Below are 13424 nucleotides of genomic sequence, written 5' to 3'. Positions count from 1 at the left end.
AGACAAACTTCCACGAGGCAGTCAGTCTTGATTAAATGCTGTGAGGCCATCAATGAGCATTAAGCATAAAAGAGCACATTAAAGCACTGCTGAACGCTTCCAACCACATAAAGAGCCTTATAATTAAGATACTGAATTAAAGATGACTGAGAGGCTCAGCACTGGGCTTTGTTTAAGAAAGGTTATGCAAACAAATAACCTTGGAACATCACCTCAGGAAATGACCAGTCATGTGGTAGCTATTGTTACATAGATGTTTGGCAAACACATGGCAGTCCTGGATAATAAAACCAAAGAGGTAAAGCTGTAGATGTATAGGAAAACAGGGACAGGATATAGAGGAGCAGTAAAAGCACATCCCTGCTGCAATATACTGTACATCCCAAAAGATCTGGCCAAATAAAATCCCAGCGATAACAAGCCACCACGAGGCTGCAACAGACTGGATGCAAGCTGTTCGGGGGCTACTGAACCTGCTGGAAATATGTACAGAGCAGGTATTTGGGCATGTTGAGGGGATTTTATGACACTAGATAAAATCCCAGTGTTGACGTGCGGATGAAAGAACAGAGTCTAATCTTCAATCTTTGGATGATTGGCATGTTTGGCATAGAGGGACGTAATTATGGCAACAGTTAAAGAATAAAGTTTTATATTAAAAAAAGATAAAATACTTAAGCTGAGAAGAGATGAATCCCATTATTATATGACAGCAACCCAGTCGACAGAAAAAAATGCCTGCATTTTACATTTCTGCAAACCATGAATATGTTACAGTTACACATTCTTTCGCAGCAGATACATTCAGAGCGCTGTGTCGAAAATGGGGTAAAATTAGTTGCCTAGATTAGGTGGCATAAACGCTGCTGGAAAATGGCACAATCTGCCACTTTAAAACAGAAAGGTTCAGTAAAAAAAACAAAAAAACACTAGGGCTGTACCGGACTCAGAATGATGCCAGTGAAATTTGATTTGGCTGTTCAATACAATATTCAACGTTTAATTTTGTTTCCCATATTAAGTTTTAAAGTCTGAACAGGCTCTGTGGGCCCATCAGTTTGACAGCGGCATTCACATAATATAGTAACCAAGTTAATGGCGCGAACAACGGGTTGTAAATGTGCAACAACATTTTTGCAGACACTAAATATCAACAAAAGCCAGAGACTGCAGCGTAATAACATGCTGTGAGCAAGTGCCGCTGCCTGCATGTCCACAGCTGCAAAGAGTAGCGTGACAGTCAAGAGCACTTACTCCCCAGCAAAATCTGGTGACAAAGCATCCCCAGAAGTACACTGCAGAGGAAAAAATGACTGCTTGACTGCTCTGCAACTGATGATTTGAGCCTTTGACTTCTAGGGGCAGCCCTGAAAAACACCCAGGTTCAGTGCCACAAACTCAGTTGGGAAATGCCACAATGTACTGCTAAAAACATCCAGGTTCTGTGTCAAAACCACCAGTGAAAAACGCTGTGAAGGGACACCATAAAACAACCAGTGTTGTTGTTTGTTGGTCTCGAAAAGTGATCTGTAGCTTGCCAGCGTCCCGCCTCATGCCATCCATCATCCCCTCCACCTCCCAATGGCAAAATCAGCTCACTTTAGAAACGTGTCTGTGATGGGTACGAAATGTACAGATGTAACATATCTGAGGTTTGCATAAACGTACAGTGTGAACATGTTCTTCTTTAGATCTTTACATACTGCAAACCAAGCACAATTCATTTTAACTGAGTATAGGTAATCCCATTGTGAAATGTACTCTTATTACACGTTTGCGATGAAGTTACATTTCACTGGTTGGTCATGATGAAATCAGCTTGAGTTTGTGAGAGGAGCATTTCAAAACGTTTTCCACAAAGAAGGTGTTGAGTCTCAGATGGAGATACATTGAAAGATATGAGCCAGTAGGGAGTGAGGCGGGGGGCACACTTGGGATTATCTGTGCTGGTAATACTCAACACTGAGCACAGCAGGACCTCCCTTTCAGGAACCCACAAAGCAAACACCCACATTAATTTGCCCAGCGGTGTCTCACAAATATAGAAATTGTTCTTGTCTACCAGACTTGATGTAAAAATAATCACGATAAATGAAATACAAAAAAAAAGAAAAATCCACCTAGTTCATAGCTCATGACAGAGTGAATACTAGCAACAAGGACAGAACACAAACCAAAATGTCGGAACTGAATCCGCAAACAAATTATTTGGAGCTCTGTACACATGTACACATCACTTTGGCAAGCGTAGGGACAATGCCTGGACAGAGCGGACCAGTGTAGCGAGATTTGGCTTCAAAACGCCAACAGATTAGAGTGCCATGTGGAGGGAAACTCTGAGCTGGCTGCCATACTGGAAACACCTGAACCTGGCAGGGAGGGGGGGAATTGGGGATGTGATGGACAATCAGTGAATGAGTAAATGACTGTGCTTTCTCTTTGGATAGAAAAAGACATACTGCAAACACACAGCTAAACATACTGTAATAGCCTGTTCTTTGTTGATAACAGGCGCCTGGCTCTGATTCATCAGTGGGCTGCAGCAGGGCCACTGTTCATGTTACCTGATTTCAAGCCTGTCTCTTGGTGTACAGTTTCTCTAATGATGAATGATTTTCAAGTGGCCCTGAGCAATAAAGCACATTTCCCAAGGTCAAAAGCATGCCATACAATTTGCTTTGCTGGGATGTAAATTTAAATGTGAACCAATCAGCATGGTGAACCATATGATGAGCGCTAACATAACCTGCTCTGCCTATAAGGAGACTGATAGTGATTGATGCTTCATTCATTCATACCAGTAAATATTTATGGTAAAAAATAAAAAAAAATACAGTAAACAAAACACCAAACACAACCATGCCTGCCAAGGATGCTGCCTGTTCTGTGTAAATGGAAATCGGCCATCTATGCAGCGACCACGCGGTGATGTAAAGGTAATATGGTGTGAATACGCTGGCACCTGCAAGCATATGGACAAGAGAGGAAGCCGTAGGTGAGTGTGATCACTGCACTAATTACTCTGTGTAATGAGAAAAGCGCGCTTCATCTGAACTGGCACAAACCCAAAACGCGCAAAATCTTCCAGAGGCCTTTTATTTGTAACATATTCATAAACTAAATATCCAGATCTCGATCACAGCCGCTGCTGCAACCATCCGCCGCTCGCTTGCACCCCCCAGGCTTACCTTGCACCCGAACATGAGAGAGAGCGTCCGGTTGCTGCAGATGACCTTACACTGGCACATGACCGGCGAGAGACACTTTAAATTCCTGACAGGCAGAGACATCAGTCCAAAGCCTCACACCAGACAGACAGCACAGACCACAGCTCGTCGGTCCGCCGCCACTCACTCACAGCCGCGATACAGTTGGAGGAGAGCCGCGGAAGCTGAGAGGGGAGGAGGAGGGGTCGGTGATGCCCGGTTAACAGGCGGGCTGCCCGGTTTAAATGTGACCGTGGCCGTTCTCGGGTCCAGTCGTGTTATGGAACTTAAAATTATGCATGTTTGACACGCTTAAAGCGTCGGCCTGTCGCTGCTCACAGTCATATTGTCCATAGGTTTAATGCTGGCAACATCATTATTTGTACTAGTCTCTCTCTCTCTCTCTCTCTCTCTCTCTCTGTCTGTCTCTCTCTGTCTCTCTCTCTCTCTCTCTCTGTCTCTCTCTCTCTCTCTCTCTGTCTCTCTCTCTCGCTCTTTGATTGACCGTAAAGTTTGTACTCAACGCGCAGCTGGAATTATAAACAAAATCAGCAGTTAAGAGATTGAATAGAGAGCAACGGCATTTCTATTTTCCCCGTGGCAGCATATAAATGATATTGTAGTAGCAAAGTGAAAGTTAAAACACTCACATACACACACGCGCGCACACACACACATCTTAAGGCAGTGGAAAATGGGAAATGTTAACCCTTTAAAACCTCAACATCACTTTTTTTGTGCTGTGTTAAGATGCCTTTCACAGATATTTCAATTGTTGAACATTTGAGCAAATTGGTGCGATTTCTTTCAAAAACATGGGAAATAGGCAATTAACAAGTGATAAAAAATGTTCCACAAATTGCAAGAAATTAGTAGATTTAGAAAACTATTATTAAAAAGCTAGGGAGGAATGTCCAGGGAGAAAAAAAGCTAAGGAAAAACTATATTTATACTCATCATAACTCCAAATTTTAAATTATGATACAGGATTATTGAGGTTTTTAAGCACTTTTCCAAGACTTGTTTGCCTTGTTTGTTTGTTTTTACTTTTAAAAAAATTAAAACTAATTTTAACATAACGTCTCCATTGCTCATTTCCTTTTCCAATGTTTTTGAAAGAAATCAAGCCAATTCCCTCAGGTTTCAAAGGGTTAAATGACCACATCAAACAGCCTGCTTCACCACCACATGTTACAGCGTGATTACTGCACCCCCTGTTGGATCTTTAGGATAGTGTTCGAGGAGCTGTCCAAGGTGCTGAAATGTTTCAAATCAGTGGATAGTGCTCATGGCTGCTAAAGTGACCACGGTATACAGTACGTTGGATAATACCATTGGAGGTGTCCATTATCAGAAACTAATTCCTCTTAATGGACACCTCGTCGGGCATTACTCATTACTTAACTTAGGACCAAATCTTTAAAAGTAAACAGTTATTTGGAACAGACAGAGGAAAGTTGTTTTTTTTTCACTCACAGAGCTTATATGGCTCTTGTTTTTTTTTTTTCAAAGCTATTAAAGTGTTAATAGAACTGATGAGTTTAACTTTGTGGAAGACACTTAAACTTTCCTATCATATGTTTGTTCCTAATAACTGCTATAAAATACAGCAAATAATATGTTATTTTAGATTTAGTTTCTTTAAACTCTTTAATTTCTGCTTATTTTTCTTTTGCATAACCCTGCTGTATTACTATTGTACCGTCTACACCAGTTGTGTGTTAATACATATTAGTAGTTTTCTTTTTATTCAAGCAGCATTTTCAGGCAAGCCATACACAAATATGGGTATGACTAACACTGTAATCATCATAGATAAAGTATCATTTCCGTGGTGATTATATACTGTAAATGGCTTCCCCCTTCCACTATGGCATTATGTAAGCGTGGGAGTTGCATGGAAACTGTGGTGTTCAGCATTAATTTGACCCTGGCGGTTCTGTAGGCAGTTCAGGTAAAAACAGGACTGCTTATCATATAGGAGCCGTTAAAAGTTTAACTTAAGAGGGAATGTTTAAAAGTAAATTGAATACAATTTCATGTGTTTTTCTGAGAGTGCGAAGTTACATTTCTAGTGTTCAGATTTGCTTTATAATCAATTTAATTGATTTAAGCCTTAGGAACAGTTATTTTGAACAGACAGGAGAAAGTTGCTTTTTCACTCATAGAGCTAACATGGCTCTCCTTTGGCTGTTGAAAACTAATAAGAGTGTTAAGACTTAACATGAGAAATTAAAACTTTCCTATGATAAATTTGACATTACCGATCTCTAAAAAACAAAAACAAATACTTGACATATCAATAGAATAAGTTACACAAAGGAAGTTATTGCAAAACCTCATATAGTGTCCATCCAATTCTTTAAAAAGAACTACTGTTGTAATCTTCTTGAAGGAAGGTATTTAAGATAACCAGCAACATGAATAACAGATCTGACTTCCTGTTTTTATTCATACCAGCAATCATTACAGGCTTTACGTCCTTCACAAGTTATGAATAAATGTCTCGTTTAGTTTTGATTTGTGTTTTGTTTCTCTCCACTCCTCTGTGTGTGATTGTGCTGACATGGTGAGCCCACAGGGTGGAGTGAGAGAACCAGGTAGGCTACATTTAAATATTGTGCATTCATCTCAGGACCGACTGCGGCGCAGGGCTCAACGCTCCCGGGTGACGTCAGCGTTAAATCGAACACAGAGGCCGTTCCAAATACACCAGTGTGCTGCTGATAGTTTTTTTTTTTTAAACCCTATCACCCTCTCAGAGAGTTAAGGGATATCCCAGGGAAATCTGCAATGTGCTAAAGACATCAGCAGAGTTATCACAGAGGGAGGTCAGGAATTGAACACAGTGTCACTTTCTCAGGAAAAAATGTTCTTTACAGTGAAGTCAAAGAGCAGAGAAAAGAGTGTATAAATCATCAGATCAGTATAATCTATACACAAAGAGAGCAGCATGTACAATAATGTGATTTCCAGAACAATGCACCGAACATCTATACAGCCACATAGCCCTGAATCTTGATGACATAATAGAAATAGATATTGTGTGTGTGTGTGTGTGTGTGTGTGTGTTAGTTTCAGTGTGTGGGCAAGGCCTTCTTCACATTTTTCTTTTAGCACTCGAGATGCATGACGTTCTTTTCCCTCACAGTCGGTCTAACTCCACACTTTGACTCCTGTCTGTGATCACATAAGAACACTGAGAGGACTTTTCAAGCCCACAATAGTTTCCATGGATATTGCTTCTAAAAAAGAGAACTCTGTCCTTGATTGCAGCAGTGGATGTAGTTTAATAAGTGACCCTGGCATTGACTGTACACTGAAAAAGATTGTAATGGTGAGTAACAGATTTGTGAAAGGCCACCTCTTCAAAAATCACACAAGGGTGGTTCCACACACATTCCAACCACACAGTTTCTCCACGTACACTCTCTTGATACTTGCTCCTTAGGTGTGATCTAAAACACTTTGGTAAATAGGACCAGTAACGTATCATCTAATCAACAGTCTGCCAAGTTCCAAGTGGCTTAGAGGAACAAGAAAAGGGTTTAGAGGCTTCTAAATTTGAAGATATCAAGAAACCGAGAAAGAAAAGGTTTATTAAACTTTGTCAGAATTTTTTATTAAAGGTCTAGAGTGTAGGCTTTTGTGGCATGTAGCAGTGAAGTTGCAAAAGTTTAGATTTCTCCTGTTTGCCAAATGTGGGGGAGAGCTACAAAATAAACCCTGACTGGCCCTGTCTAGAGCCAGTGTTTGGTTTGTTTGTTCTGGGCTAATCTAGAAACAACATCACAGACTCCATGCGAGAGGACCTGCTCCATAGATAGATATCAATTATTCTGGGTTCAGACCTTTGAATCGGCCCATTCCACTGAGTTCAAGTTTAATCATTCTTTTCTGGAATACTGTAATGAAATGGTAGTTTCGTGGTTAAAATCATAGACTATATGTAAAGATGAACAAAGCATCTCCACTTACTTCAACTGTACAAAAATTAAGCCAAAATATTCTGCATACAGCTGTTGCCATCTTGTGCTGGTGACGTCATGTGGAGCCAGAGTTGAGTTCCCACCCAAACACCTGTCCAACCAATGGCTAGCAGTGCCATTAATTGCAAACAAAACTGATTGTTACACACACTCAGGTTAGACCTGGTATTAACATGCATCTCAGGTCACAACCGGATAGCACTTAATATAGATGTAAATGGCCACCAACTCACATGTTGGATCTGATCGCTCAAATCACTTGCCAAGATGGCTTGCGCAATTGACCACATATCTTTTGTAGTATAAACGCTAACACCGTCCTGACGCATCTCTGACAAGGACTACGTCATTATTGCCAGATCTTCAACTTTTGTTTGTTTTTTTTTTTTTTTGCAAATTTTATGTCGAGTGTTACATGTCCGTCCATCATTTTGTGGACTGTGAAAGGAGATGTGTAACAGTTCTCGTAACAGCGAGATATCCAGCTAGACTAACACAACTGCTAACATGTGTAGCAAACGTGCTGCAGAGCAGCTAGCAAAAGTGAGAACAAAATAATTGTGCATGGGGCAGTAGACAAAATCTACACACAAGTACTTAGCTGGAGACGCCTGATAAGCACGGGTATGAACGGCAACATGTCTAGCTGTCCACTTGAGTTCGGATCACTGAAAAGCATGCTAATACCAGGTCCAAACAGGCTTACATAGCGGTCAATCCAGACATCAGGTCCCCTTTTTATAACATCACATACGTATGTTAAACCAAATTTATCAGAAGAAGAAACACTTGAACAAAATTTAGGGTGATAAGAACTACCTAGAGTGATTGAAACCATCTTAGGGAAAATTTTGACATTACTTGACACATCACTTTGAGTTTTTAGTTTGGCCCATTTGTGTCTCATTCATTAACATGGAGAGGTGGGCTTTGTGACCTGTACTGCAGCCATCCACCGGCGGGCGATCAAGATGTTTTGGCTTTATTTTTGGAACACTGTCGTCTTTTTTTTATACAGTTTCTGGTTTGCATATAAAACAACCAATGAGCGCTGCCTGCAGACACGATTAGCCAATCAGCGCCATGGGTGAGACTGCTGACCGAAGACTACTTTCAAGCTATTGTCAAGCAGTGCACTGGAACCAATGAGGAGTTATAACAACAAGACAAACATCGCAATTGAGGCTGTTCTAAATCTATGACTTCTCAATATCCCCCAACATCATAGCATGTTTCTCTTTGGTCCTTTTCACTCTCCAAATTGGGTATGTTAGCATGGCTGCACATCTGTGTAGACTTTACATGACACCATATTCAGGCAGATGTGTCAGTCTGCTGTGATTGTTTAGGGAAAATTGAATCCCCCTTCCCCACAGAAATCTGCTAGAATGTATGATATAAAACAGAAGATGTGAACAGAGTGTAATGTGTTGACAATTCTGATATCAGGCAAGCTATAAATGTCTCATTCTAAGGTTAAAAAAACAGCAATTCTCATTATTTATTATATACCATTTCTGACAAAAGATGCCATAAAATCCTACACACAAGACATTTAAGTTTATATTCAGTAGTCATTTCGTTTTGGAAATAAGGTGTTTGATGAGAAAATAATGGAAAGTTATTTTTTCCTCCGTTTTATCGGCTGTAGTCATTGAATGGAATTTCTTAGCCAAGCAATTTCTGCTTTGACTTGACAGAAAAAATGCACAGAAACCTTTTCATTTCTCAGTCCACCGAGCTCTGACATGTATAAGAACAGCAGGAGGGAAATCAAGTCGTGTTACTGCCTCTCAGTGGGTTCACAAAAACACAATTTTCACAGAAATGCCATTGAAAGGCTTTTTTTTATATAACCCTCCTGTATACAGTACCATTAAACCCATTAGATTATAGTGATGTGCCTTTATGCAGTTACGTAGATTTCTTTTGTCTCAAGCAGCATTTTCAGGCGAGCCATACATAAAGATGATGATTATAGATTCAGTATAATTTCCATAGTGATTATATACTGTAAATGGCTTCCCCCTTCCACTACAGCATTATGTAAGTGTGGGAGTCGCATGGAAACCTGAACTGTGGTGTTCCAGTGTTGAGTATAGCATTAACATCCTACATGTAGTACTGCATTGTGCGTGTGTGTGTGTGTGTGTGTGCGAGAGAGAGAACCCCAAAAGAGCCAGAGTGTTTCCATGACAACATCTGCAGGGGGTGGCAGATCCCTAACAAATAGTCCACTTTCCAGCGGCATTCTGGTCACCGTATCTATAAGATGACTGCTTCTGTCACGGGTGCTTGTGTACATGAAGGCAGGTGCCCCATGCTACTACTACTACGTGTGTCACATGCCGTGACACATGCACAGTGTTTTCTCAAATTCACAGAGAATACAAAGAAGAACTGTGACTCGGAGAGCAAGCTGCTAGTGCTGGCATTATTCACCACTGGCTGCTACAGCAGCTCGCTGAGCCTGTGAGTGCCAGAAATGGTGCTAAGCCTAATACACTGTGGGTTGAGCCAGATGTGCCATACTTAACATTTTCTCCTCTTTTCTGTTGCTTTTCTGCCATTTTTGAGTCTTGTTATTATGATTGGTTGAGAAAAATGCATATTATTAGCAATTTACCTTTACATAAGAGATAAAGAAATGAAAGCCAGATTCAGAGTGAGAGAAAGGCGTATACACCTTAATGTGTCTGTATGTCATTGATTTTAGATTAGCTCAGTTGTTGTTTTACATGTTCCAATAGCAGCTTCTACTAAAAAGTAGGAAAGTACACTAATGATTTAATATTACGTATTGTTAACTCTCCACAAATACATTTTAAATAAGTCTGTAACTACTTTTTTCCAAATATGCAAATTCATATTAATCCATTGATCCGTCCACAGATGGACTGTACATACTCTTTATAGAAATGTGAATTACAACACAGTTTTGTTGGTATTCCTAACCTTAAAAAAGTACTTCACTGCTGCAAAGATGGTGTTTTTATTAAACTGGGCTGTACATGGAGTAGAAAGACACAAATATGGCAGACGGCTGCTAACAAACTTGATCTCATTGAATCTTAAAATAGAGTTAAATGGAAAGGTAAAATATTTTTCTGAAAACTTTTAAGGCAAGAAATAACAGAACCTTTGATCCTATTTTATTGTTGTTGCGTACTTTTACTGTTCGATCTGAGGTTTTTTTTGGCCTCAGGTTTTACAATACAGAAAACAGAATGATGCCCACTTCCTTTTCACAGATTGTATGACAGTCAAACAGTGCACTGAAGTATTTTTTCTGAAAAATGTTTTATGTGAACACAGGAAATACAATAACAGAGTTTTGGTTTTTATTTGATCACCACAGCCTAGTTTTACCATTTGATTAGAGTTTGGTCTTAGTGTAAGAGAAAGTGAGACAGAGAGGCATCTCTCCTTGATCCTCTTCTATACGCTTTGTGTCCGTGGTGACAGCAGAAGTACAATCTGTAGTTCAAACAGCCCCAGAGCCAGCAAAGGAGATAAGCAGAGAGATATGGGTGATCGTAAGATGGAGGGAAATTTACCATACTTGATTTACACATAGTCCCCACACTAATATGTTACAAAGCAGGTTGAAAAATCTCTCTAAAATCTCTGAAGTAGAGAAATCTCAACCTTGACAGTGATGTTAACGGAACAAGCAGAACAGACAATGTCATTTGAAGAGTGTCCTGACTCTGCTTGATTGATGCTCAAATATGACTTTAAAGTAGGAATGATGTGTTTCTGCCCTAAAGTCTGTTTTGAGTGCAGCTCATTCAAGCATCCATCAACATGGTCTTCCTCATCTCTAATTTGCGTGTCCTTTAGCTACATTCAGTGAAGCCCACACTGTATTAGTAGGTACAGAGAATAACATTTTATTGTGATTTCATCAACTGGCATGTGTAACTACTGTCACAATTCTACTAAAATAATCAAAACAGTGGGTTGCCAACCTAAATTGGGTAGGAAAAAAAATGTGGCTCACTCTTTCACAACAAATCTCTACAACCTCCAGCACTCAGCAGCTTTGACACTGAAATAGTCCAACTAAAGTGCAAACACAACTGGGAATCTCCCGAGGCTCTGAGACTGCCGAGGCTCTACTGACGAGGAAAACACCCAAGGTGAGAATTATAGTATTCACACCTACACAGAACCTGATATATCTGATTTCTCTCAGCTGGAATATCTGATTTCACCTGTTCTTACTAGAAAATACTGTAATTTCATACCGGACATTGTCAGTTAAGAAGTGAAGTGAAATAGAGAGGACTGTCAGTTAGCTAAAATGCATCTCAAGCTAAGTCGATCTTAAGAACGTCAGGGAAAATTTAACACCATTTCCATATACCCCATAAGTTACACAGGGATTATTTTCCTCCTAGTGAAGTAAACAAAACAATGTTACACCCAAAAGCTGGACACCATGAGGTGGAGCCTTTCCTCACCTCAGCTGCAAGTGCAACAGTGGCACACAAAGATTCCTCTGCAGGCAAAATGTAATGTTTCACATCTGATAATCCTGCTTCTGTCTCTTGCAAAACCACCCAACTGTATGAATTTAACATGCCAGAATGGAGTCATCATTAACAGTGATGACTTGAAGCAAAGCTTTATACGTGAAGTATGGTGCACACGTTACACCTTCAACACACTTCAAAAGCCAAAGAAATCAATTAACCCAGGAGGAACGCACGTGTTTTTCTCCCTTTGGTAGCTGTAGACATGCTTAGAGACAGTTATTAAATGGTTAATTTAAGCTCTCGGGGATAATTATCTGCACCACCCTCGAATTGGGATGAGAACATCTACACCGTAATCATGAAAGCCAAACAGATGATCTTCTTCCTGTGACAAGCGAAGAATGTCTCACAGCAGCTACTGGTCTAATTCTATACAGCCATCACCTCACTTCCTCTATCACAGTCTGGTTCTGCTGTGCCTCCTCCCACACTAAAGACAACAGCAGTGTGCTGTCCACAGCACTGAGACAATCCTCTGCCAGCTGTCCTCCATCTGAGACTTATACATGTGTGATGTGGAAAAAATGTGGACGAGACTGCCAGCTCCATCTCCAACCTTTACTAAAATCTGTCTATTGTGAACCAGAACCACCCACAAGTTAAACAGCTTTCTCAGCCGAAGCAGCCCCCATGTGCTTCTCCACTGCTTCTAACATCGGCACATGCTACCACAATGGCTGCCTCTGCTGTGTAATATAATGCATATTCACTGTAAACACAAAATACTTCAGTTCTTATTTTATTTGTATTATGTACAGCTGACTTGATATATTGGGAAGTACATGTCTTTCCCCACTAAGGATTTTCCTACAAATAGAATTCAAATATTTGATAGATGATAGAATTTCAAATGCTATTCTGTTTTTTACTTTTACTTCTTTCATCTATGTTTGAATATTTTAATCATAGCACCACTTTATTGATTAGATGATGGCTGATGTGTAACCATGTGCTGCTTTGACTTGCTGTTTGCAATAACTGCACTTCACCCAGTCAAGACACAGTACAGATGCCTGGTGACACTTTCTGTAATGCCCATGTCTATAATCCATTATAAACTTACTTGTATAACGTGTTATAATCAGCTTATTGCACGTTATCATTACAGTTAAAAGCACTCATAAATATTCAGTGTTTTACAATAATAATAATAACACATTTGAAAGAATTTTATAATTACTTATAAGGTCAAATATCACAATACTCAGTAACTGATTGTCACTCAGTGACATTTATTTTGCAAGTATTGTAGTATATTTTAATTCTCACAGTTGTATTACATTATAGTCATGTTATAATAGTATTGAAAGGCCTTGCAATTTCTGCAGCAACGTCTGTCACTCATTGAAATAATCTGATAGCAGTAGATGGTGGTTAGATTATCAGTTTAATTTCCTTTGGCTTGGGGGCGTCATTTTAGCTCAGTCTATAACAAGACATAAAATTTGCTTTGTGGAATTGTGTCCTTATGTTTTTTTAAGCATGACCACAGCCAGGTCTTGGGTGACTTTGTAGGCAGTACATTGTGAATCATTACATAATATTTGCCCAGGGGTGCTCAGCCCTAATTTTAGGCTTTAATATACATCCGTGATACCTCATACATTAGGGCAATACAGTCTGAGTGGATATAGTGTGGATGCAGATGTGACCGTGAGCCTGCCATCGGGCCGCTAATTTCAGCCGGC

The 13424-nt window shown here is 39.9% G+C and overlaps 1 protein-coding gene across 5 annotated transcripts in view; it reads right to left on the bottom strand.

Annotated features, from left to right (window-relative positions):
* The window catches only part of LOC121952440 (disks large homolog 4), an 81960-nt gene that overhangs the window by 51108 nt on the left and 17428 nt on the right, over positions 1–13424 (bottom strand). For 2 of the 5 annotated variants that reach the window (XM_042499123.1, XM_042499124.1), the window contains exon 1: positions 3189–3250. The exons of 2 other annotated variants lie outside the window; for them this stretch is intronic. In XM_042499123.1, coding sequence (XP_042355057.1) covers positions 3189–3248 — 60 coding nt within the window. In that variant the 5' untranslated portion in view covers positions 3249–3250. Of the gene's footprint in view, positions 1–3188; positions 3291–13424 lie in introns of those variants that run through there. One more of the 5 variants, XM_042499120.1, reaches the window with a different exon arrangement.

The sequence above is a fragment of the Plectropomus leopardus genome, chromosome 13 (genome assembly GCF_008729295.1).
Source record: "Plectropomus leopardus isolate mb chromosome 13, YSFRI_Pleo_2.0, whole genome shotgun sequence".
In the NCBI taxonomy this organism is placed as follows: domain Eukaryota; kingdom Metazoa; phylum Chordata; class Actinopteri; order Perciformes; family Serranidae; genus Plectropomus; species Plectropomus leopardus.
This window is presented reverse-complemented; position numbering and strand designations above follow the sequence as displayed.